Here is a 24,756-nt window from a genome sequence, read left to right as displayed (position 1 = left end):
CAATGGGATACTAAAGCCCCTGTCCCACTTAGGTGATTTTTTAGGCGGCAAGGCTGTCGCCACACAGTCGCCGGGGTGTCGCCTGTACGGCCGTGAGTCGTCTCCAAAGAGTCGTAGCGTTCTTCTGGTCGCCACTGGATTTTGAAATGTTTAAAAAATTTTGGCGACTGTTCGTTTGACGCCAATGATCTTAGCTTGATGTCTCTTGACGTAGGTGCTGACGTAGGTTGTCGCCAGGTGACGTAGGTTGTCGCCGGTGCTGACTTTGGTGACTTCCCTTGGCGACTACCTACGTCACCGGCGACAGGTAAAAACCGGAGGCGAAAATGACGTGAATTGTCTTCAGTTGTTGCCGACAGGGTCATAGCTTGTCGTAGCTTGCCGCGGGTGGACGTAGGTTGACTTCAGTTGTCTTAGGTTGTTGCCTATGTGGTCGTAGGTTGTCGTAGGCACGGTCGTAGGTGGACGTCCTAAGTCGCGACGATTGGGTCGCCGGTTGTCGGTAGCTTGACGTCGACTAGATGGTAGGTTGTTGTGGCTTGTCGTAGACATTGTCATGGGGGGGGGTCCAGTCGCCGGTTTTCCGATGACCTGCTACGACTATGACAGTCGCCGGCAGTCGCCTAAAAAAATCACCTAAGTTGGATAGGTCCTTCATGGACCCTATGGATATGAACACTTAAATTATTGCACAAAAATGGGAAAGATGGCAGCAACTCCTTAAAAGGGAGCTAATGATTGCCTTTCATTTACAAACTTGACCAATTTAAGCACAGAAAAAATGATCTTGCTACGCTGCATGAACTGAAACATCCAAGCATGTTGCTGTTTGCTTGCCAAAAATCAATTAGGGAACATATGGCCTTCATGCATTGTAACAATTACAGCAATTTTTGTTTTCTCTACGAACCAACACATCACATTATTCTCGAGCACTATCTGGTTAATTGATTGATTGAGTAATTAATAGGTACAACATGGGAACAGGCCCTTCAGCCCATTGATTTCACACTGACCATCGGTCATCTGGTTTCACTAGTTCTATGTTATCCAACTTTCACATCCACTCCTTACACACAAAGGGCAATTATCAGGGTCCAATTAACCTACAAAGCCACATGTCTTTGGGATGTGGGACAGACATAGGAAACCCACTTGGTTGCAGTGCAAATGTGCAAGCTCCACACAGACAGCACCCAAGGTCACGATCAAACCCACTTCACTAGCACTGTAAGGCAGCAGCTCTACCAGCTGCTATATTGAGATACATTCATAATCTTATACATGGCCAGTGGGTGCTGTGTTTTGCAGCTATAAAGAGAATACAAGGTACCACAAAATGCTGGAGTAACTCAGTGGGTCAGGCAGCATCTCTGGAGAGAAGGAATGGGTGACGTTTCGGGTCGAGACCTTTCTTCAGACTGAAGAAGGGTCTCGACCCAAAACGTCACCCATTCCTTCTCTCCTGAGATGCTGCCTGACCTGCTGAGTTACTCCAGCATTTTGTGAATAAATGCCTTCGATTTGTACCAACATCTGCAGTAATTTTCCTACACAAGAGAATACAAGGTGTAGGACTGTGGGTTGTCTTCACCTTGGCCATAACTCCATAAGTTATTCAAAGATGGCCTGGACAGATGTTTTCTCCTTCACCTTCCTCCTGCAACTGGTTCTGAGTGCGAGATATTGAGGAAAGGTACGAATTGGTGTTCTTTTTCCTGGTGAATGTTTGCTTTTGAGGAAGTATTGACATGTGTTGAGCTCCAAAATGGCAACATTGGCATCAAATCAGACTGATTACCATTGTGATCCACCCACTCTGACTACATCAATGCAGGAGTTAATGCCGCACAAGTAAATGATTTGGAGGTGGCTCACACCATATTTGAATCCATACTACAGCCAGGATGTTGATACCCAAGTAAAGTTTGTTAGTCATCCAAATTTCATGCTGCACAATTCAGTACCATAAATCTATGACATCATGTCACATTGAGTTCGGAACTTTTTGAGCTGAAGTTAGGAAGTAGTCTTTTGTCTTTTGGGCAATTCACAAAATAATGTACTGATCTAAGTAGCTGGCGAGTTGCTTTTTTGGGGGGTTTAGAATATGTGATGTTATCCATCTCACATCTATTCTATCATCTTAACATTCTTGAGATAATTGAGAACTTTTGCAAGCTGGCATTGCTACTATGACAAGTGTGCATAATAGACAAAATAATCGCTTCAACTGCATAGTTCCACTTATCACAAATTACATTTTCACATGAAATTTATGATTAATAAATTAAGCAGTAAACACGATAGAAACCTCTGTCCTACAACTGTTGACAGATCTAGACTTTGCTCCATTATTCAAAGCTTTTTATTGCTTCAAAGCTCCATTATTCAAAGCTTTTGCTCCATTATTCAAAGCTATTTCAGCGTTTCCTTGCTATGAAATAGAAGTGAACATTGAAAACTTGGCTTTTAACCAACTTCCATCCAATTTGTATCCAATTTACAGATGATAGATTACAATAATGTAATATAGAGTGTCACAGGTGCCTTGTATTTATATTGGGCAAACGCCATCCTTGGGTATTGGTAGCTGAGCAAACGTATCACGTTTGCTGCACTCTTCATGTTTTGTTGTATTAGAATAGGAAGTCTTCATTCTTGTGATATTGGACATTTCTCTCTCATCATTGGTGCCTCCTTGTATTGGATGTTCTGCTGTTGGATTAGTGCCAGGTTCATTGAGGCTGAACATCTGCAGGACACATTTTCTGAACTGTATATAAACACAACAACAACAAAAACAGATTTGGAAACCAAATATCACAAGAAAAGCATTTGTAAAGATTATATTAATCTGGATTTCAACCTTTGAGAACATGCACTGTACTGTACTGTTATCCTGCAAGTATGTAATTGTTCCAAACAGAAAACAATAGGTATTGCATCTGGGGAGGGAGAACTAGTTAAAGTTGACACTTCAATGAATGTTGATGCATGTTTCCCTAAGACAAATGGATATGTTTTCATTAACAACAAACGTTAACTTTTGTTACGAAGTTTTCTTCTTTCTAAAAGCATTGTTCTAATATTTAGGAAAAAAATGCTTCTCAGTCTAAGGATTTATAGCAGAAATTGAAAAATGTAGCCTAAAATAACCAGGAAATTCAAATTAAATTGCTGTTTAAAGTGCCCATTAACTAAATCATGCTTTGATGGGTTCTTTGTTTTTTCTTTTAAAGGCAGGACTAACTTTTGTCTTCCATTATAACATAGTATAATATTGGGGTTACTCTTCAGCTACACGAATTGAGACCTTTCAGGGAGAACATGTATAAATAATCATTTCCTAAAGTCCTCCATCACTTTCCCAGCAGTTTCAATTTTACATATGATTCATTGAAAAGTTGGAACAATTTGACTGAAAGGTTTTGTTGGATGTCGCTAATGCTTCATGGTGGTAGTATTGTTTTGAGCAATCTATTTGAAGTACCGTGATGTCTTTGCCCTGCTCGGGTCTTTTTATATCTTCATGCACCAATAGACAATAGACAATAGGTGCAGGAGTAGGCCATTCAGCCCTTCGAGCCAGCACCGCCATTCAATGCGATCATGGCTGATCACTCTCAATCAGTACCCCGTTCCTGCCTTCTCCCCATACCCCCTCACTCCGCTATCCTTAAGAGCTCTATCCAGCTCTCTCTTGAAAGCATCCAACGAACTGGCCTCCACTGCCTTCTGAGGCAGAGAATTCCACACCTTCACCACTCTCTGACTGAAAAAGTTCTTCCTCATCTCCGTTCTAAATGGCCTACCCCTTATTCTTAAACTATGGCCCCTTGTTCTGGACTCCCCCAACATTGGGAACATGTTTCCTGCCTCTAATGTGTCCAATCCCCTAATTATCTTATATGTTTCAATAACGAAGCATCAGGCAAGATTTGCTATCTGAAAGGTGATAAATTCAATTGCTTCCAGATCTGATGTTTATTTTCTCTTACATATGCGATGTATTTCGGGCAGAAACGAACTTTAACTTGACAAGGTCGGATCTGCTATTGTAGATTTTACATTTTACCCTTTGAGGAAGATAACCTTTTATTTTCTTACTGTTGCCCTTCGTTCTAAGTTCTCCCGCAGAAGAAAACACTCTCGACAGCCACTCTTTCAAGATCTATCAGGATTATGTTTTGAATAAGTTCCGGAACTATAATCTTCAAAACATTTTTTTGGAGTTAGTGTGGAATTGTAAAATCCTATCTGATTTATTTCATGCAATACTAAACATTAAATTAATCTGACACGCAGTGTAGAGATTGTCAAATGTCACTGGCAATCAATATTTTCCGTGTTCAGCATCAATAATGAAAAGCAGCATTTTAGTGCACAATTTACATTGCTGTGTTTGTAACCACCACACTTTTAATTTGTATAATTGTTGTGGCTTGGTATTGAGTTAAGCAATGCGTGACATTATGGCTATCCACATCTTTTCATTACAGTTAAATACTGTTTCAACAACTGATCTGGCCTCTCAACAAATTTGTAAAATGTGTTCAAATGATACATAGCAAGAGGTGAAATCATTGCAGTTCAGTATAGTCAAGTTTGATTGTTGTTAAGCAGGAAGTTTGAATGTTATCATTGTTACCTCTAGCATACGTATTAGCAAAATGAAACTTGTTTCATTGTAAGGCTGCATGCAATAATTACAGAGAGAAACAAGGAACTGGAGATGCTAGTTTACAAAAATACATATTGCTGGAGTACTTCCGTGAATAAAGCAGCATCTCTGGAGGATGTGGTCAGGTGAGATAGGTGACGTTTCAGATTGGGACCCTTCTTCAGACTCTTTTTCAGTGTGAAGAAGTGACCTGACCCAAAACATTACCTGTCCATGTCCTCCAGAGATGCTGCTTGACCTGCTGAGTTACTCCAGCAATGAGTTTTTAAAAAACGAGTGACATACCTGTCTGTTCATAAACACGTAGATGACTGGATTATAAACTGTAGCAGTTTTTGAGAAGAAAGCTGGAATTGCTGCCCACCGAGGATCCAACTTGATGGTTGGGCAGGCAGTCATGGTAATGGAGAAAGCTGCATAGGGGGACCAGCAGAATAGGAACGCCAGTATCATAACAATGAGCATCCTGGTGACCTGCTTTTCTGGTTTCCTCACAACTCCCAGTCTCCCTTGTGTACTTGATACCTACAGCAAGAAAACCTAAAGTCAACGGTTTCATCCTACATGTTGACCAGGATTTTAATCATTTCTCCTATTTTTCAAACCATACAAATTTGTACACCAGACAACTCTGAAAATGGTTGCGACCAGTTTGATTGCAGATTTCGTATTATTCCCTTTTCAATTTAAATGGGAGCTATTCTGAATATTGATTTAAATTCTATAATTCTCTACTGAATTAAAATATCCGTAGCATTCATCTCACTGTGTCATGTTGTCAGCATTTTGATTTCGCACTTCAATTCTAAGTTACAGCCAGTATTTAATAGTGCATTTGGAGCATGATATCCGGAAAACGTTTAAAATCACACTCTATGTTTCGCAGCCAGTTAAATCAAGCATTTCATTAAAAGAATATTCTAAACGAAATGGAATGGTGAGAGCTGGGAAAATAATATCCCGGACCTTGCCTAGTGCAATGCAGTAAGGATGATCTTGCTGTTTGAGCCCATACCCTGTTTTGTGAGGCCTGTGAGGACCCATTACATGTGAGGCCCTGTGTAATGTGTAGGGTTGCCAACTGTCCCGTATTAGCTGGGGCATCCCGTATTTTGCGCTAAATTGGTTTGTCCCGTACGGGACCGCCCTTGTCCCGTATTGGTAGGGTTGCCAACTTCCACATTCCCAAATAAGGGACACAGGGTGACGTCACCTTGTCCCGTATTTGGGAGTGATTAAGTTGGCACCCTAGTAAGGTGATCCAGTTTGATGGGTGAGCCAGATCGAGGCTTAGTCAAGAAACAATAGAAAACCTGTCACAGATCAAGGCTTAGTCAAGAAACGATAGAAAACCTGTCCCACCCCCATATTTGCCTTCTGAAAAAACTTTCTTGGTTCAAAAATATTTAAAAAACACAATATCAATATATTGATTTCAATAATTTTAAAACATACATCACTTAAGGATTTGTTTAAATAATTAATACCAGTGCAGCAAACCAAAATAATTTATGAATGCAACTTATCTTATTTTTTACTTTCTTCCTCAAAGCGACAAGATCTCCATTCAATTTAATGTATTTCACTTTATTTGTGTGATGTAGGTTTTGTTGATGGCCATATTTATTATCCCTCAACTGAGGAGATATTTAGGGAAAGTGGGAATGGAGTCATGTGTAAACCAAACCGGGGAGGATCATGAATTTCTCTCTCAGAATGATATTAATGAACCAGCCTTTTGTCAAAGCCAATTACTTAATCCAGATTTACTTGATTGCTTGAATTTAAATTCCCTTGATGCCCTAGTGCAATTTAAATTCCCTTGATGCCCTAGTGCAATTTAAATTCCCTTGATGCCCTAGTGCAATTTAAATTCCCTTGATGCCCTAGTGCAATTTAAATTCCCTTGATGCCCTAGTGCAATTTAAATTCCCTTGATGCCCTAGTGCAATTTAAATTCATCTCTGGAAGACCATCTCAAATCTCCAGATGCTTGTCCCAGTTACTTAAACATTAGGTCACAGTAGCCTTGGGCCTCTGGATCCTACAGCAGTCCTAATCTAGTGCAAGTGACTTGATGTGTAGGAAAGAACTGCAGATGCTGGTTCAAAGCGCAGCGGTAGAGTTGCTGCTTTACAGCGAATGCAGCGCCGGAGACACAGGTTCGATCCTGACTACGGGTGCTGCACTGTAAGGAGTTTGTACGTTCTCCCCGTGACCTGCGTGGGTTTTCTCCGAGATCTTCGGTTTCCTCCCACACTCCAAAGACGTACAGGTATGTAGGTTAATTGGCTGGGTAAATGTAAAAATTGTCCCTAGTGGGTGTAGGATAGTGTTAATGCACGGGGATCACTGGGCGGCACGGACTTGGAGGGCCGAAAAGGCCTGTTTCCGGCTGTAGATATATGATATGATATGATATGATATGATATGATATGATAGACACAAGATGCAGGAGTAACTCAACAGGACAGGCAGCTTCTCTGGAGAGAAGGAATGGGTGACGTTTCGGGTCGAGACCCTTCTTCAGACTAGTGTCAGGGGAAAGGGAAACGAGAGATATAGATGGTAAAGTAGAGAGATTTTGAACAAATGAATGAAAGATATGCAAAAAGGTAATGAAGATAAAGGGAGCAAGCCATTGTTAGCTGTTTGCCAGGTGAGAACGAGAAGCTGGTGTGACTTGGGTGGGGCGGGATGGAGAGAGAGGGAGACAACCCCTCAATGTAAATGATGGGGAATTACAGCGTCCGTAAGGGAGTCTCAAACCTGCTGGCTCTTATGCTGAGAAATGCTGTGCATTCTATATGTAATCACTGGCCTTATGCAGCATGCTCTAGCACATTTTGAATCATAAGATTAAATTTGGGTTCTTATTAATAAAATGGACTCTCTTTCAATGTAACCTTCTTGAGGATTGTGATTAAACCACAAAACAGAATAATTAATTTTGAATTACCTTCCTTACTTTTCTCATGAGTTTCCCATAAGACACAACTATAACCAATAAAGGCATTATGAAGCAAGTTGTAAACAAGGCGATAATGTAAGTGTGATCGTTGAATTCTCCAGAATACCTGCAAGAAATAAGGCAGTGTTATGTTGGATATCAATGGTTTTGTTAACCATATACGTATATTTTGTTAACCATATACGTATATTTTGTTAACCATATACGTATATTTTGTTAACCATATATGTATTAAGTGCATTACATTAAGAAATTGAGAAAATGCAGAAGCTCAAAAAACTAGTAACTTTTAGCATTGTAACATTCTCATTGCAGTTATTCTAATACAATGCTTTTTTTACGTCTCAAGTTTGATAAATAGTATTATTGACATATAACGTAGCTTTATTAAGTTATCTTTTTTCAGGAGAAGGTACAAAAAACCATCCTGTAAAGAATATTCAGCATGATTTCACATCCCATGCATCAACCTAATGTGAGATTGTGCTGTCTTTAGCATTAACTAAACAAGATATTTCTTGTGTCAAGAAAATTACGCAGAAGATTTCGAATGAGATGATACAGATAATATGAGAAATATATCCTCTACCTAGAGAAGTGTGGAAACAGGAATGTGGAATTAAATTGATTTTTTTCTAAGCCTTCGAACCAAGTTAGGGTTTAACTGATGTTTTCATGTGTAGTCATTCTCGAAGGACACATGAGCCAAAATTAGACCAGCAATGTATTGGTCCTGTATCTTTCATGAATTACATTTAAATTCAAACGTGGTAGCAATGGATTGGAACATAGTCAACTCACACCCTTGCCTGCTACACTGTCCCTGCAGTTGTGTTTACTTCTGTGAGTGAGTGAGTCCAATCATCCTTGAAACTTATCTAACCTTGCTGCCTACCAAGGGGAGCACTCTGTGAACGATGACTAGTCTTCTAGTCATTGATCCTGAGAACTGGTAGCAAGCCACCCTGAAGGCCTATTGATAGTTCACTGCCGCCAAAGAGCTTTTGTTTTAGAAACATAGAAACATGGAAATTAGGTGCTGGAGGAGGCCATTTAGCCCTTCGAGCCATATCCCTTGATTCCACTAGCCCCTTGAGCTCTTCCTCTTAGTAGCTTCCTCCTTTTAAAAGCTTCCTTCCTTCCTTCCCTCCTTCCCTCCTTCCCTCCTTCCCTCCCTCCCTTCCCCTCCCTCCCTCCCTCCCTCCCTCCCTCCCTCCCTCCCTCCCTCCCTCCCTCCCTCCCTCCCTCCCTCCCTCCCTCCCTCCCTCCCTCCCTCCCTCCCTCCCTCCCTCCCTCCCTCCCTCCCTCCCTCCCTCCCTCCCTCCCTCCCTCCCTCCCTCCCTCCCTCCCTCCTTCCCTCCCTCCCTCCCTCCCTCCCTCCCTCCCTCCCTCCCTCCCTCCCTCCCTCCCTCCCTCCCTCCCTCCCTCCTTCCCTCTTTCCCTCCCTCCCTCCCTCCCTCCCTCCCTCCTTCCCTCTTTCCCTCCTTCCCTCCTTCCCTCCCTCCCTCCCTCCCTCCCTCCCTCCCTCTCTCCCTCCCTCCCTAGTGGGAAGGGGGTTGGGGTAGAATCAGCCATGATCGTATTGAATGGCGGAGCGGGCTCGAGGGGCCGGTTGGCCTGCTCCTGCTCCTATTTTCTTGTGTTCTTGTGTTCTTGTGTTCACTCCCTGTGCTGGGGAGCAGGGGTGAACAATTCCTTGTCCCTTCAACAGGACGGAGTTGAGAGATATTGTCATGGGTTTCCCTGTCAACCACCTGCAATACAGAGGAAATTATATCGAGTCATATAGTGATACAGTGTGGAAACAGGGTCTTTGGCCCAACTTGCTCATACCAGCGAACATGTCCCAGCTACACTAGCCCCAACTGCCGGTATTTGGCCCATATCCCTCCAAACCTGTCCTTTCCATGTACTTGTCTAACTGTTTCCTCAGTCCATACTATGGCTGATCCTGTTATCTGCCCAGTTGACTGCAGTGTGGGACAAAGCAAGCATCATGGTCGGCATGGCAAACTCCATCCAAACTCCCCAAAACTTGTCACCAGACAGTAAGCAGCACTATTGGCTGCAACCTTCCCCCCATTGACGAACTGTACACTGCAAGAGCCAGGAAGCGAGCGGGTAAGATCATCTCTGACTCTTCTCACCCTGGCCACAAACTCTTTGAAGCACTGTCCTCGGGAAGGCGACTCCGGACTGTCAAAGCATAGAACCATAGAAAATAGGTGCAGGAGTAGGCTATTCGGCCCTGCGAGCCTGCTCCGCCATTCAATATGATCATGGCTGATCATCCAGCTCAGTAACCTGTACCTGCCTTCTCTCCATACCCCCTGATCCCTTTAACCACAAGGGCCACATCTAACTCCCTCTTAAATATAGCCAATGAACTGGCCTCAACTACCTTCTGTGGCAGAGAATTCCACAGATTCACCACTCTGTGTGAAAAAAAAGTTCTCATCTCGGTCCTAAAAGACTTTCCCCTTATCCTTAAACTGTGACCCCTTGTTCTGGACTTCCCCAACATCGGGAACAATCTTCCTGCATCTAGCCTGTCCAACTCTTAACCCCTTAATGCAGGAGAGGTTTGGGCCCAACAGGTCCACTTGCTCTAGTAATGTAATAAAAGCAGCCACAGCCAGACATAAAAACTTTTTTTTTTCCACGAGCAGTAGCTCTACTCAATAACCTAAAGTCTGTAGCCTCCTTTTGCTCTGGTATTTTATTTCATTCACATGTTTAAACTATAATGTTTTATTCTTAATGTTTTAATGTTTTATGTTTTATTCTTAATTGTTTACTGTATGTCATGTTGTTACTTACGAGCAAAGCACCAAGGCAAATTTCTTGTATATACTTGGCCAATAAAACTTATTCAATTCAATTCAATTTAATAAATTATCTAAGAGCCATGGCCAATGTCCAGAAATATGGATCGGTCCATTACTACGCAAATTCCTCAATCCTCTCCCAATGTGAATCTTGCAGAATTTAAATCCAAATTTATATATTATAACTCTCGTTTGTTTGTTTGTTTGTTCCTGAACTACAGCCAAAATGGTACACAATAGCGCGACAATTCTAGGCCCACCTTACTCACCGTCGTCCCTTTGGTGCTAATGGAAGAAGTTTCATTGAAATCAGTGTTATATTTTTAAAGTTATTCACATTTTAAAGTTTAAATCTATCTCCTAGGGGGGAGGAGAGAGGATAAGGGGGGTTGAGGGGGATGGAGTGGGGGGAGGGGAAGGGGGGGGGGGGGAGGGGGAGGGGAGGGGGGAGTGGGGGTGCAGAGGGTGCTGCACCAATGCAGGAGAGGTTTGGGCCCAACAAGTCCACTTGTAATAAAATCTGGAATAATTATGTTGAATCCAGTAACTGTAAAATTGAGAGAATGTCATAAAGGCCCATCTGATGTACAAATGTCATTCAAAGAAAGAAACCTGCCCTGTAATTTCTGTTCAGTCTGGCCAACATGTGCACCAGGCCCACCAATGTGACAGAGTGTTAAGAGCCCCCTCAATTGAGCCCCCAGCGCCCATGAATAAATCAACAATTCCAAACTCTAACTGGGAATAGTGCAGTCTGACTATTACTGATGCATGTAATGCATCAATTTTTATTCATGCTCCTTCAGCAAGGCTCGGCGACGTTGCCCCTCAGGACATTTATTTACACTTCTGCATATTCAATGTTACTGAATTTTCAGCTTTTGCTGGAAAATGTTTGGGACGGGGATTGGACAGAGTGGTGGTTGGGAGCTATGGCAGAACAGATATAAAGACAAGAATTGTGTCACGGAGAACCCAAAGGGCTGCCAAGTTAAATGAACCCCATCTTTTGTATCCCGGCCGCTCCCTCTTCTCCCCTCTCCCATCAGGCAAAAGCGAAGGAAGTGTGAAAACGTACACCTCCAGATTCAGGGACAGCTTCTTCCCAGCTGTTATCAGGCAATTGAATCATCTTACCACAACCAGAGAGCGGCACTGAACTATTATCTACCTCATTGGTGACCCTCCGACTCTCCTTGATCGGACTTTTCTGGCTTTACCTTGCACTAAACATCATTCCCTCATCATGTATCTATGCACTGTAAATGGCTCGATTGTAGTCATGTATTGTCTTTCTGCTGACTGGATAGCACGCAACAAAAGGAAGGACGTCCTTGCTATTGAGGCAGTGCAGCGTAGGTTCACGAGGTTAATCCCCGAGATGGTGGGACTGTCATATGAGGAAAGATTGGAAACACTGGGCTTGTATTCATTGGAGTTTAGAAGGATGAGAGGGGATCTTATAGAGATATATAAAATTATGAGAGGACTAGACAAGCTAGATGTAGGAAAAATGTTCCCAATGTTGGGGGAGTCCAGAACCAGGGGCCACAGTCTAAGAATAAAGGGGAGGCCATTTACAACCGAGGTGAGAAAAAATGTTTTCACCCAGAGAGTTGTGAATTTGTGGAATTCTCTGCCGCAGAAGGCAGTGGAGGCCAATTCACAGGGTGAATTTAAAAGAGTTAGATAGAGCTCTAGGGGCTAGTGGAATCAAGGGATATAGGGAGAAGGCAGGCACGGGTTACTGATTGTGGATGATCAGCCATGATCACAGTGAATGGCGGTACTGGCTCGAAGGGCCAAATGGCCTCCTCCTGCACCTATTTTCTATGTTTCTATGTTTCTAAAAGCTTTTCACTGTACCTTGGTACATGTGACAATAGACTAAACTGAACTGAGAAACGGCGGGTTCCACTATCTGAGATGGAGGATTACTCAGTTTCAATCTTTTGGCCACTTATCCTCGAAAATAGTCTTGCAGTATGCCTGGAAATAAAAAGGAGCGTAGCATTCATTGACAATAGATGACATAGATGGGCAGCAGTTAGAGTATTTGGCTCTCCGAGTGCATGTATATCATATCAGGTGTAAACAGGGCCGTCTTTACAGCATTATGGGCCCCGGGCAAAGCAGTGTACTGGGGCCCTTCCTCCTCCAACCCCGTCGCCCCCACCGTTACTCTCCCCCACCCCCCTTTCCCTACCAGCCCCCCCCCCCTTTCATGCCGGCGAAAAGCACTTACCGAAAAGCACATAGCGATGGACTTAGGGTGCTATATTGTTGCGAAAACCACTTACAGATCGCTGTGAGAAGCACTTAGGGATGGAAAATGTTGTGAAAAAAACACTTATTGAACCTACATTTTTAAAGTAGTATTTATTTATTTATTGCAAGTCACTTAACATACACAGATCAGCATGGGGCCCCTATGCTCGTGGGGCCCCGGGCAAGTGCCCATCAGGCCCATGCGTTAAGACGGCCCTGGGTGTAAAGGACATAGGAATCATCTTCAAACCGCAGATTCTCCTTTAGAGAACAAACTAGTAGTCAGGGCAACACCAATGTGTGTAGCTTCTGTTCTTTCATACAATCTAAATTTACTTCAGATGCCCTCCCTTGGAGTTGTCATCCTAATGAATGAGCTGGAGGTGAAAACAAGAGAAGACCTCCAGTTCTGAACTGCACATTCCACCTCTGTGCTTGAATACCAATGGTGTCCTAACAACCTCAGTATGGACGGCAAGGATTTAATGTTGTTAGACCGCTGCAGGTAGAGTTCTCCTTTTCTTTATGAACCATCGGTTCAGAAACCAGTGTTTTTGTATTTTAATCATTGATCCTAAATGATTGCCTCATTGGAGTGATTCGTACAGAGCCAGGTATTAATTGGCAAACTCTGCCTTTCATTCACTGACATTAATATAATCTTTCTGCTGATATCGCAGTCAGGAAAATGAATGAGGCTGAGTCAATTTTCTATCAGTAGAGTAGGCAAGGAAACTAATGAACACCTGGAAGGCCTTCTCTGCCAATTACTTTGACATTTGCGATTGGAACTTCTGAATATTGCTGGTGTATTCAGCCCTAATATCTCCTGGTCTCATGACATCTGCAGAGGGGAATAGAAGTTCTGGAGTTCCAAACATGTCCATGTTTGAAATATGCTTGTGCATGGGTATAAACTGTAGCTAAACTGTGGCACCCAGTCAAAGATTGTGGAAGTGCGGTCAGCTGTCATAGGTAGAGCAGTAGACTTAAAATGCAAGCAGGATGGTGGAAATGGTTAAAAAGATAAACTTGTTCCTGGGCTTTATTCGTGGAGAGATTGAACACATGAGCAAGGAACTGTCATATGAGGAAAGACTAGGCTTGTATTCACTGGAGTTTAGAAGGATGAGAGGGGATCTTATAGAGACATATAAAATTATAAAATCACGAGACAAACTAGATGCAGGAAAAATGTTCCCAATGTTGCGGGAGTCCAGAACCAGGGACCACAGTCTAAGAATAAAGGGGAGGCCATTTACAACTGAGGTGAGAAAAAATGTTTTCACCCAGAGAGTTGTGAATTTGTGGAATTCTCTGCCGCAGAAGGCAGTGGAGGCCAATTCACAAGGTGAATTTAAAAGAGTTAGATAGAGCTCTAGGGGCTAGTGGAATCAAGGGATATGGGGAGAAGGCAGGCACGGGTTACTGATTGTGGATGATCAGCCATGATCACAGTGAATGGCGGTGCTGGCTCGAAGGGCCAAATGGCCTCCTCCTGCACCTATTTTCTATGTTTCTATGTTTCTAAAAGCTTTTCACTGTACCTTGGTACACGTGACAATAGACTAAACTGAACTGAGAAACTGGGGGTTCCACTATCTGAGATGGAGGATTACTCAGTTTCAATCTTTTGGCCACTTTTCCTCGAAGATAGTCTTGCAGTATGCCTGGAAATAAAAAGGAACGTACCCATCATTGACAATAGATGACATAGATGGGCAGCAGGTGGAGTATTTGGCTGTCCGAGTGCATGTATATCATATCAGGTGTAAAGGACATAGGAATCATCTTCAAACCGCAGATTCTCCTTTAGAGAGCAAACTCGTAGTCAGGGCAACACCAATGTGTGTAGCCTCTGTTCTTTCATACGATCTACTTCGGATGCCCTCCCTTGGAGTTGTCATCCTAATGAGTGAGCTGGAGGTGAAAACAAGAGAAGACCTCCAGTTCTTAAATGCACATTCCACCTCTGTTCTTGAATACCAACGGTGTCCTAACAACCTCAGTATGGACGGCAAGGATTTAATGTTGTTAGACCGCTGCAAGTAGAGTTCTCCTTTTCTTTATGAACCATCGGTCCAGAAACCAGTGTTTTTGTATTTTAATCATTGATCTTAAATGATTGCCTCATTGGAGTAATTCGTACAGAGCCAGGTATTAATTGGCAAACTCTGCCCTTCGTTCACTGACATTAATATAATCTTTCTGCTGATATCGCAGTCAGGAAAATGAATGAGGCTGAGGCAATTTTCTATCAGTAGAGTAGGCAAGGAAACTAATGAACACCTGGAAGGCCTTCTCTGCCAATTACTTTGACATTTGCGATTGGAACTTCTGAATATTGCTGGTGTATTCAGCCCTAATATCTCCTGGTCTCATGACATCTGCAGAGGGGAATAGAAGTTCTGGAGTTCCAAACATGTCCATGTTTGAAATATGCTTGTGCATGGGTATAAACTGTGGCACCCAGTCAAAGATTGTGGAAGTGCGATCAGCTGTCAGAGGTAGAGCAGTAGACTTAAAATGCAAGCAGGATGGTGGAAATGGTTAAAAAGATAAACTTGTTCCTGGGCTTTATTCGTGGAGAGATTGAACACATGAGCAAGGAACTGTCATATGAGGAAAGACTAGACTTGTATTCACTGGAGTTTAGAAGGATGAGAGGGGATCTTATAGAGACGTATAAAATTATAAAAGCACGAGACAAACTAGATGCAGGAAAAATGTTCCCAATGTTGCGGGAGTCCAGAACCAGGGGCCACAGTCTAAGAATAAAGGGGAGGCCATTTACAACTGAGGTGAGAAGAAACTTTTTCACCCACAGAGTTGTGAATATGTGGAATTATCTGCCACAGAAGGCAGTGGAGGCCAATTCACTGGGTGAATTTAAAAGAGAGCTAGATAGAGCTCTAGGGGCTAGTGGAATCAAGGGATATGGGGAGAAGGCAGGCACAGGTTACTGACTGTGATGATCAGCCATGATCACAATGAATTGCCGTGCTGGCTCAAAAGGCCAAATGGCCTCCTTCTGCACCTATTTTCTATGTTTCTATGTTTCTATGTTAAGATAAACCTTTCATGAAATATGGTGCGGTCACAACTGTAGCACTGTATCCAGCTTAGGAAAGCTTTGCAGAAGATGCAGAAGGGATTTACCAAAATAATTCCAGGAATGAAGGACTTTAACTACATAGAGAGACTGGAAAATTGGGGCTAGGAGGAGAGGAAGATGTGAGGAGATTTGATACCTTATTTACAAAGGTACAAAGGTATAGTGTATATAGAGTATAAAGTGAGAAACTGCTCTCCTTGGCTGACCAATCAAGAGTCAGGGAGCATACAATTGGCAAAATAAAAATGAGGAAAAGATCTTTTCACACGGCAAGAGATTAGGATCTGGCATGCACTGATAGGGGCAATAATGGAGGTCGATTTTATTGTTCAAAAGGCAGCTTGAGAGATATCTGAAAGGATACGTTTTTTGGAAGTCTTTGGAAAAATATGGGTAGGCAATAGGGGTCGGATTAGCAGGATTGCCCTTGCACAGAGCTCGTGTGGACTCAAGGGTTGAGTGGTACACTTCTGTGCTATGAAAGGACACAAAGTGTTGGAGTAACTCAGCAGGTCAGGCAGCACGTCTGGAGAACATGGATACGTGATGGTTCGGGTCGAGACCCTTCTTCAGACTACTTCTGTGCTGTGACTAATCTGAGGCAGTTTTCCCAAATGTATAACAAGCTCCTGAATAAACTTAGCAGCAAGGCCTTTTTTCTACTGTAGAACACAGAACATAGAACAGTACAATGCAGGAACAGGCCGCTTAGTCCACAATGTCTGTGTTGGACAGTGATGCCAAGTCAGGAAGCCATACGTTCCTCTGCGCGCATGTGATCCATATCCATCCATTCACTGCATATCCATGTGGCTATCTAGAAGCCTCTTAATCCCTCTATCATATGTGCTGCCATCATCACCTTTGGCAGCATGTTCCAGGCACCCATCACTCTCTGTGTAAAAAAAATGCTCTGTTCAACATCTTCTTAGAGCTCATATCCTCTCATCCAGGCAGTATTCTGGTAAACGTCTCCAACACCATCTCCAATGATTCCATATCCTTCCTGTAATAGGGCAACCAGAACTGTGCACAATACTCTTAAGCCAAGTTTAACAAAAGTCTTATGAAGATGCAATATGGCTTCCTGACTCAAATACTCAATGCCCTCAGAATGAAGGCAAACAAACCATATGCGCTTTTTATCACGCTATTTGTGTTGCCACTATGACTTGAGCTATGGACTTGGACCCCAAGATCCCTCTGTGCATCAATCCCGATAAGGATCTTGCCATGAACTGTATACCTTTCCGTTATGTGCAGGGAAAAAAAACTGCAGACGCTGGTTTAATTCGAAGGTAGACACAAAATGATGGAGTAACTCAGCGGGTCAGGAAGCATCTCGGGAGAGAAGGAATGGGTGACGTTTCGGGTCGAGACCCTTCTTCAGACTGATCAGACTGAAGAAGGGTCTCGACCCGAAGCGTCACCCATTCCTTCTCTCCCGGGATGCTGCCTGACCCGCTGAGTTACTCCAGCATTTTGTCTCTACCTGCCTTCCCTTTATATTTGACTCTCAAAGAGCAGCACCTCACACACGAGCTGAAAAAGTGCAGTGAAGATTGATGACAATGCTGCCAGGACCTGATATATTTTAAAAAACATTGAAAGGGAACTTCACATTGAAAATCATAGCACTCACTCTGCTACCATGCTTCCCACTTTATTGAGCTACTAGACCAAGTGGACCCGTTGGGCCCAAACCTCTCCTCCATTGGTGCAGCACCCTCTCCTTCCCCACTCCCCTCCCCACTTCCCCTTCCCCCTCAACTCCCCTTATCCCCCCTCCTCCCCCTCTCTCCCTCGCCCCACCTCCCTCCCCCCCCCCCCCCCCCACCTCCCTCCCTCCCTCCCTAGGAGATAGATTTCAACTTTAAAATGTGAATAACTTTAAAAATATAACACCGATTTCAATAAAACTACTTGCTTTACCATTAAAGTGACGACGGTGAGTAAGGTGGGCCTAAAATTGTCACGCTATCGTGTACCGTTTTGGCTGTGGTTCGATCACAAATAAACAAACAAACAAGAGTTTTAGTCTATAGATTACAATGTGTGTCTAATTTATAGGTGTTTCAGCTAAATGACGGGATAGTTTCTACCATAATTCTTTCTACTTTTATTTTCCATTATCTGTTAACAGGTTTTGGCTGCACAAATTGTGCTCATTTTATTTTCTCTTTTCTACGGTGGAATGAAAGTAGATATTGATACCATTGCAATTTACTGTTTCAGCAAATAAATATTTAAAATACCTAATAAATTAAGATAATCAAAGTTAAATGGTTAGAAACCCGATCACTCGTAAGCCACAGTGGTAAACCTGTGCTTCCATGTAAGAAGGGGCCGCTGATGCCAGTGTAAACCGAAGATAGACACAAAAAGCTGAGTAACTCATCGGGTCAGACAGCATCTCTGGAGAAAAGGAATGTGTGACGTTTCAGGTCTGAAGTATGGTTTCGACCCAAAACGTCACCTGTTCCTTTTCTTCAGAGATGCTGTCTGACCCGCTGAGTTACTCCTGCTGTTTGTGTCTATCTTCTGCATTATTAACCCATGTCTATTCACTCTAATGAAAGTTGGACAGAGTATTTGATCATGTTTATTATAAAAATGCCTCCAAAATGTGGAATTCTTTCTGCTTGTGATGTGCCTTTAAAGATGATTACGGATTCAAAGCTGCCGTGCTTTAAACTAATTTCATTGATTGACCGATAGTAAGGCTCCAATTAAAGGACTTTATTCAACGTTCGCACAGCACTGCTGCAGGTTCAACTTGTTTACTGATAACAAGGCCGCAGGAGAGGCAGTGCGTGGGAAAGGAAGCGCATTTGTTTATCAGGCATAGACTTTCACATCCTTGGGATGAGGTTGAGAGATTTGCAAAGGTCAATGTGTCAGAGGTGTCATGATAAGAATGTAATGGAAGCGACAGTAAATTTTTGCTGGAATAAACTGCCAAGATAATGCACCATATACCTAGGAATAGGCTGGAAGAAATCTCTTGACTTTTCTGGCTTGGCCAGATCTTAAAATGTGACTCATAAGCGCAGCTATGAAACGGGCACTAACCCATGAACTCTCCAACACATCATGGTAGGTAGCCCTTTTTATCAACTGCCCTCTTGCAGAGCTCTGTGTAATTCATTGCCAAAGAAGGCTGTGGAGACCGTCAATGGATATTTTTAAGGCAGAGATAGATAGATTCTTGATTGGTACGGGTGTCAGGGGTTATGGGTTGAAGGCAGGAGAATGAGGTTAAGAGGGAAAGATAGATCAGCCATGATTGAATGGCGGAGTAGACTTGATGGGCCGAATGGCCTAATTCTGCTCCTATCACTAGTGAATTTATGAACTCACTTCTCAACCAGTCTCACAGCTCAAGGATCATATCATACAGTCTGAACTGTTCATACTTGACAAAAATGTCTTAAAAGCACATTAATGCAATGGAGTTCAGAGATAAAATATATTCTGGTGGCTAGAGTATCCATCACAATTAGAATGGTGAATACAACTAATGGGTCATGTAGGACAGTTTATTGGTTCACAAAATGCTGAGCACACATATTTTCACTCTTTTCTCACTAAAATTCAACTGCTTATTTTAGACACATGTGCTTCACCACTTCACGATGCTTCAAAAGGAAGCTGGGATGGGCAGTGGTTTCCTGATAGACCTTTAACATGAAAACAAAAGTGAAACGAACAAATTCTGGAGATTAGCCTGCATTTGGAACATAGAGTCCATCCCCAGATAATGAAGGGGTTTCATTGTTGCAGATGTCCAAAAGTCAATATTGTCTAGTTAGAAAATACATAAAAATCACTCAATAAGGTAATCACTCCTTCATAATACTGTAATAAATGGCATCAAAAACACATAAGACAGACAGGAAAGAACAATTATTAGAAGTGAGAGCAAACTAGTTTTTGCCATTCATGGGGAAAAAATGCATGGACATTTGAGCTTAATAATATTGTGGGAGCCTGTTCTTTTGTAGGTGTGCCCATGAATTGGCCTTTATCATCCAGAGATTGCCTGTGGATTGTTGGTTTGCAGTCTTCATTAACTCCATTTCTTCTATTAGTGAAAGTCAAGGTTTTATCTGCCTGCTGTGTACTACCCTCTGAACTATTGTGCTTGTTGCCATATCATCGGTTTCTCAAGATCAAAGATGAGCATAAAACCTCGCATCCAAATGGTTTCTCTGATAACAGATTTCTCCCAACTAAAGGTTGCACCACTAATAGCTGGGCAAGTCGCATGGTGTAACAACTGTCAAATCTTTTTGTCGATTAGCTACAAGAGCCACAGACCGAAAGCATTCATGGCCAAAATAATACTGAGATGGACAACTGTGTTAATGTTTGTTGAGTATCACAGAGGTGCTTGGTATTCGGTAAGTGAAAGTCAACCCACAGATCTTTGGAAACACTGGAACTCGTGGCTAATCATAGAGAATAGCCGATGTTCTGATCGGGTCTGAAGTTTTGTTGGGTGAGCTGGAGTGGAGGAGAGAAGTTGTCCTTCCACAGTGACCAGGAAACTCTCCAAGCACAGGGTTGACCAGCTGTGGGTCAGACGTTCAGAAGGCAGTGGGTCCAAAGAGTGAATTGATCTTAACCATGTGTCCAGATCCATCAATACATGTTCAGATCCCATTCCGAACCCTCACATACTCCTTTGTTCAAAGTTTATTTCTCAGGTCTGAGAGATTTATTTCTCCATGTGTTTTAAGAGGGTGGTTACGGCACTCACTGGAATGGTATACTTCTCCTGTCAGATGTGAGGCGTGTGTAGGAAGGAACTGCTGATGCTGATTTAAACCGAAGATAGGCACAAAAAGATGGAGTAACTCAGCGGGACAGACAGCAACTCTGGAGAAAAGGAATAGGTGATGTTTTGGGTCGAGACCCTTCTTCAGATATAGAATAATAATAATAATAATAATGCATTACATTTATATAGCGCTTTTCATATACTCAAAGACGCTTTACAGGGATTTAGAGAACATAGGGAAGTGAATAAATAGATAAATAAGTAAACAAACAGAGAAAGGAGACAGAAGGTGAGGTGACCTTCAGTGGTTGAAGGCAGTGCTGAAGAGGTGAGACTTCAGTGATGTTTTGAATGTGGTGAGTGAGGAGGAGTCTCTGACGGTTTGGGGTAGTGAGTTCCATAGGGTGGGAGCAGCGATGGAGAAAGCCCTGTCCCCCCAGGATCTGAGTTTGGTCCGGATGTGGGGGGATAGGAGATTGGTAGCAGCAGAGCGGAGGGTGCAGGTGGGAGTGTGCCTGTGGAGGAGGTCGGTCAGGTAGGATGGGGCCAGGTTATGGAGGGCTTTGTAGGTCATGAGGAGGATTTTTATATAGAATGAGATATAGAAAGATATAGAACAAAGGAATGAAAGGTATGCAAAAAAGTAACGATGATAAAGGAAACAGGCCATTGTTGGCTATGAGCTAGGTGAAAACGAGTTACAGACAATGAAACTCACCAGGATGACATTGAAATTAGTACAATGACTAGGGTGGGGGAGGGATGGAAGGGTTACCTGAAGATAGAAAAATGTGTCCCTGATGGTGATGTCTGCAAGAGCTGCTGCAGGGCTGTTGTAGGATAACTGGACCATGACTGATTCCCCAGATATTAAGCATTGACCACAATTGCTTGAAAAAGCAAGTTTCCCTTATAAACTTTTAAGAAGTGATATCAACACCTTGACATTTTAATGCAATGCCTCAGTGCAGTAATCAATGGGATTGGCCCATAGTTATCATTAATCCACGCACTTGCAATTTCTGTTACTCCCTCTGCATGGAGAAAAAGAGGTACATTCACTTCTCCTTGATGCAGGCAGCATCAGTTACCTAATTGATGGAGCATAGATGTTATTAATGTTTCATTCAGAAGATTGGAAAGAAGTGGAGACATGGAGAGATTGGACATGGCTGCCAATGGCGGTGCATTACCTGTCCTGCTCTACGATTCCAACATGACAGAAATCTCTGTCAACATCTTTTTTTTTGAGAAGTGAAATCCTGTTACTCCTCACTCAGGTGAATGCAGGAGAACTGAGGACCCGTGGTGCATAGGATCTCCAGTTGTGATTGTCATATTCCCTGGAGTCCGACTGTGCTGCATGCATTAATGTGGGCAGGTTGAAATTACAATCAGATCGGCCATGGTTTGATTAAGTAGGTGGAGCTGGATCAAGGGACTAGGTGGATAACTCCATCTCCTAATTCATCTGTGTTCTTTTATATTGTCAGTCTGCAGTCATGGGGAAAGATGCAAGTGAAACTGCTCCTCTCCTGGTACAGAGTATACACTCTTAAAAAAATTTCACTTTACAACAATTAGTGAGAACCCTTGCAGTCATTTCCAATTCTTAATTCAAAATTGTCCTGTTTCCACTCGTATAAATCAGTAAGCACCACTGATGAGTTTGTTCTCCACAGTGACCTACATTATTCAGAGACACTAAAAACCACTATCCCGGTGATAAATCAAATTGTTTCAGTGAGGATGATCAACAAAACCAGATACTCACAGATTTCCCCTCTATAATTCATTTTGAATATGTTCTGCTTAAGACTAAAAATTCCCCACATATAACCTGTGACTTATAAATAACGTTGTTAATTTCTTGATATCAGCGGCACGGTGGCGCAGCGGTAGAGTTGCTGCCTTACAGCGAATGCAGCGCCGGAGACTCAGGTTCGATCCTGACTGCGGGCGCCGTCTGTACGGAGTTTGCACGTTCTCCCCGTGACCTGCGTGGGTTTTCTCCGAGATCTTCGCTTTCCTCCCACACTCCAAAGACGTACAGGTATGTAGGTTAATTGACTGGGTAATATGTAAAAATTGTCCCTAGTGTGTGTAGGATAGTGTTAATGTGCGGGGATCGCTGGGCGGTGCGGACTCGGTGGGCCGAAGGGCCTGTTTCCGTGCTGTATCTCTAAATCTAAAAAAAATCTAAAAGCACAGATAATATCTAAGTGAAAATTACTACAACTGTTTTAAATTAATTGTAATGAGCCTGAATTGTACTGTCTTTATCTTCCTGTGACAAAAATACAGAAAATGTTAGAGGACAATCTTACAAGCATTCTAACGTAACATTTAAATGTTATGAGAAGGGTGAATAAATTCTGACCAGTTTAGAAAGAACGGAACTCTTTTAAAATTAATGTCTATAACTTGGAAATGTAAAAACAACGTAGATTAACTGTGAAAATACAGAAGATTCAAATTCAGACTTTAGCAATAGAAGCTGTACATCATTTCAATACTGTAGGAAAATAACTGCAGATCCTGGTACAAATCGATGGTATCACAAAATGCTGGAGTAACTCAGCAGGTCAGGCGGCATCTCTGGAGAGAAGGAATGGGTGACGTTTCGGGTCGAGACCCTTCGAAGGTGTCTCGACCTGAAACGTCACCCATTCCTTCTCTCCAGAGATGCTGCCTGACCTGCTGAGTTACTCCAGCATTTTGTGATACCTTCATTTCAATACGGGTTCTTTAGCTGTATTCATTTCAGCAATGGGCTCACCAGTTAGGCTCACACGTCGTGCCGATTGGACTGACTGTGTAACTGCTCCATCCGAGGGTGGGTGGTACGGTCCAGATGAAGGAAAAGACCCAAATGAAGACAATGCCAAGGGCGGCGTGCTTTCCTTGCAGGCGAATGTTGCCCAGTGGTCGGCATATCACAAAATACCGCTCAAAGGCTAACACGGCTAGAGACCAGAGTGCCACGATCCCTGAAATACAGACACAGAAACCTAATGTAAAACACATCTGCAATTTCTGTTTCTATTAACTTTTGTGTCATATCATATCATATATATACAGCCGGAAACAGGCCTTTTCGGCCCACCAAGTCCGTGCCGCCCAGCGATCCCCGTACATTAACACTATCCTACACCCACGAGGGACAATTTTTACATTTACCCAGCCAATTAACCTACATACCTGTACGTCTTTGGAGTGTGGGAGGAAACCGAAGATCTCGGAGAAAACCCACGCAGGTCACGGGGAGAACGTACAAACTCCTTACAGTGCAGCACCCGTAGTCAGGATCGAACCTGAGTCTCCGGCGCTGCATTTGCTGTAAAGCAGCAACTCTACCGCTGCTGCTACCGTGCCGCCCGAACATTGAACATAGAGTAGTACAGCAGCAGAACAGGCTCTTTGGCCCACAGTGTTCATGCCAAACATGATGCCAACTCTCATCTGCCTGCACATATCCCTCCATCCTCTGCATATTCATGTGCCTATCTAACTGTCTCTTAAATGCCTCTATCATATCCGCCTCACCCACCACCCCTGGCAGCATGTTATAGGCACTCACCACCCTCTGTGTAAAAAACCAGGCCTGCACATCTATACACTAAAACTCTCGTTTGTTTGTTTGTTTGTTTGTTTGTTCCTGAACTACAGCCAAAACGGTACAAGATAGCAAACAATTTTAGGCCCACCTTACTCACCGTCGTCCCTTTGGTGCTAATGGAAGAAGTTTCATTGAAATCGGTGTTATATTTTTAAAGTTATTCACATTTTAAAGTTTAAATTTATCTCCTAGGGAGGGAGGGAGGGAGGGAGGGGAGAGGGGGAGGGAGAGAGGGAGGAGGAGGGAGGGAGTGGGAGGAGGGAGGATAATGGGGGCTGAGGGGGATGGAGTGGGGAGGGGAGCCAAAGGAGGGGCGGGGAAGTGTGGGAGGGGAAGGGGGGAAGGGGAGGGGGAGGGGGTGAAGGGGGGAGGGGGTGAAAGGGGGAGGGGGAGGGAGGCAGGGGAGGGGGAGGGAGGCAGGGGAGGGGAGGGGGTGGAGGGAGGGAGGGGGAAAGGGGGAGGGGGAGAGGGGGGGAGAGGAGACGGGA

At 43.2% G+C, this 24,756-nt stretch overlaps 1 protein-coding gene across 1 annotated transcript in view; it reads right to left on the bottom strand.

The window, feature by feature from the left end:
- Positions 1 to 1,489: 1,489 nt before the first annotated feature.
- valopa (vertebrate ancient long opsin a) overlaps positions 1,490 to 24,756 on the bottom strand; it is a 40,896-nt gene continuing 17,629 nt past the window's right edge. The window contains exons 2-5 of the mRNA XM_078413694.1: positions 23,429 to 23,639; positions 7,644 to 7,761; positions 4,970 to 5,209; positions 1,490 to 2,776 (exon numbers count right to left, since the gene is read on the bottom strand). Coding sequence (XP_078269820.1) covers positions 2,558 to 2,776; positions 4,970 to 5,209; positions 7,644 to 7,761; positions 23,429 to 23,639 — 788 coding nt within the window. The 3' untranslated portion in view covers positions 1,490 to 2,557. The remainder of the gene's footprint in view (positions 2,777 to 4,969; positions 5,210 to 7,643; positions 7,762 to 23,428; positions 23,640 to 24,756) is intronic.

Source organism: Rhinoraja longicauda, chromosome 16 (genome assembly GCF_053455715.1).
Source record: "Rhinoraja longicauda isolate Sanriku21f chromosome 16, sRhiLon1.1, whole genome shotgun sequence".
NCBI lineage: Eukaryota > Metazoa > Chordata > Chondrichthyes > Rajiformes > Arhynchobatidae > Rhinoraja > Rhinoraja longicauda.
The sequence above is the reverse complement of the archived record's forward strand: the minus strand, read 5'-3'. Positions and strand labels throughout refer to the sequence as shown.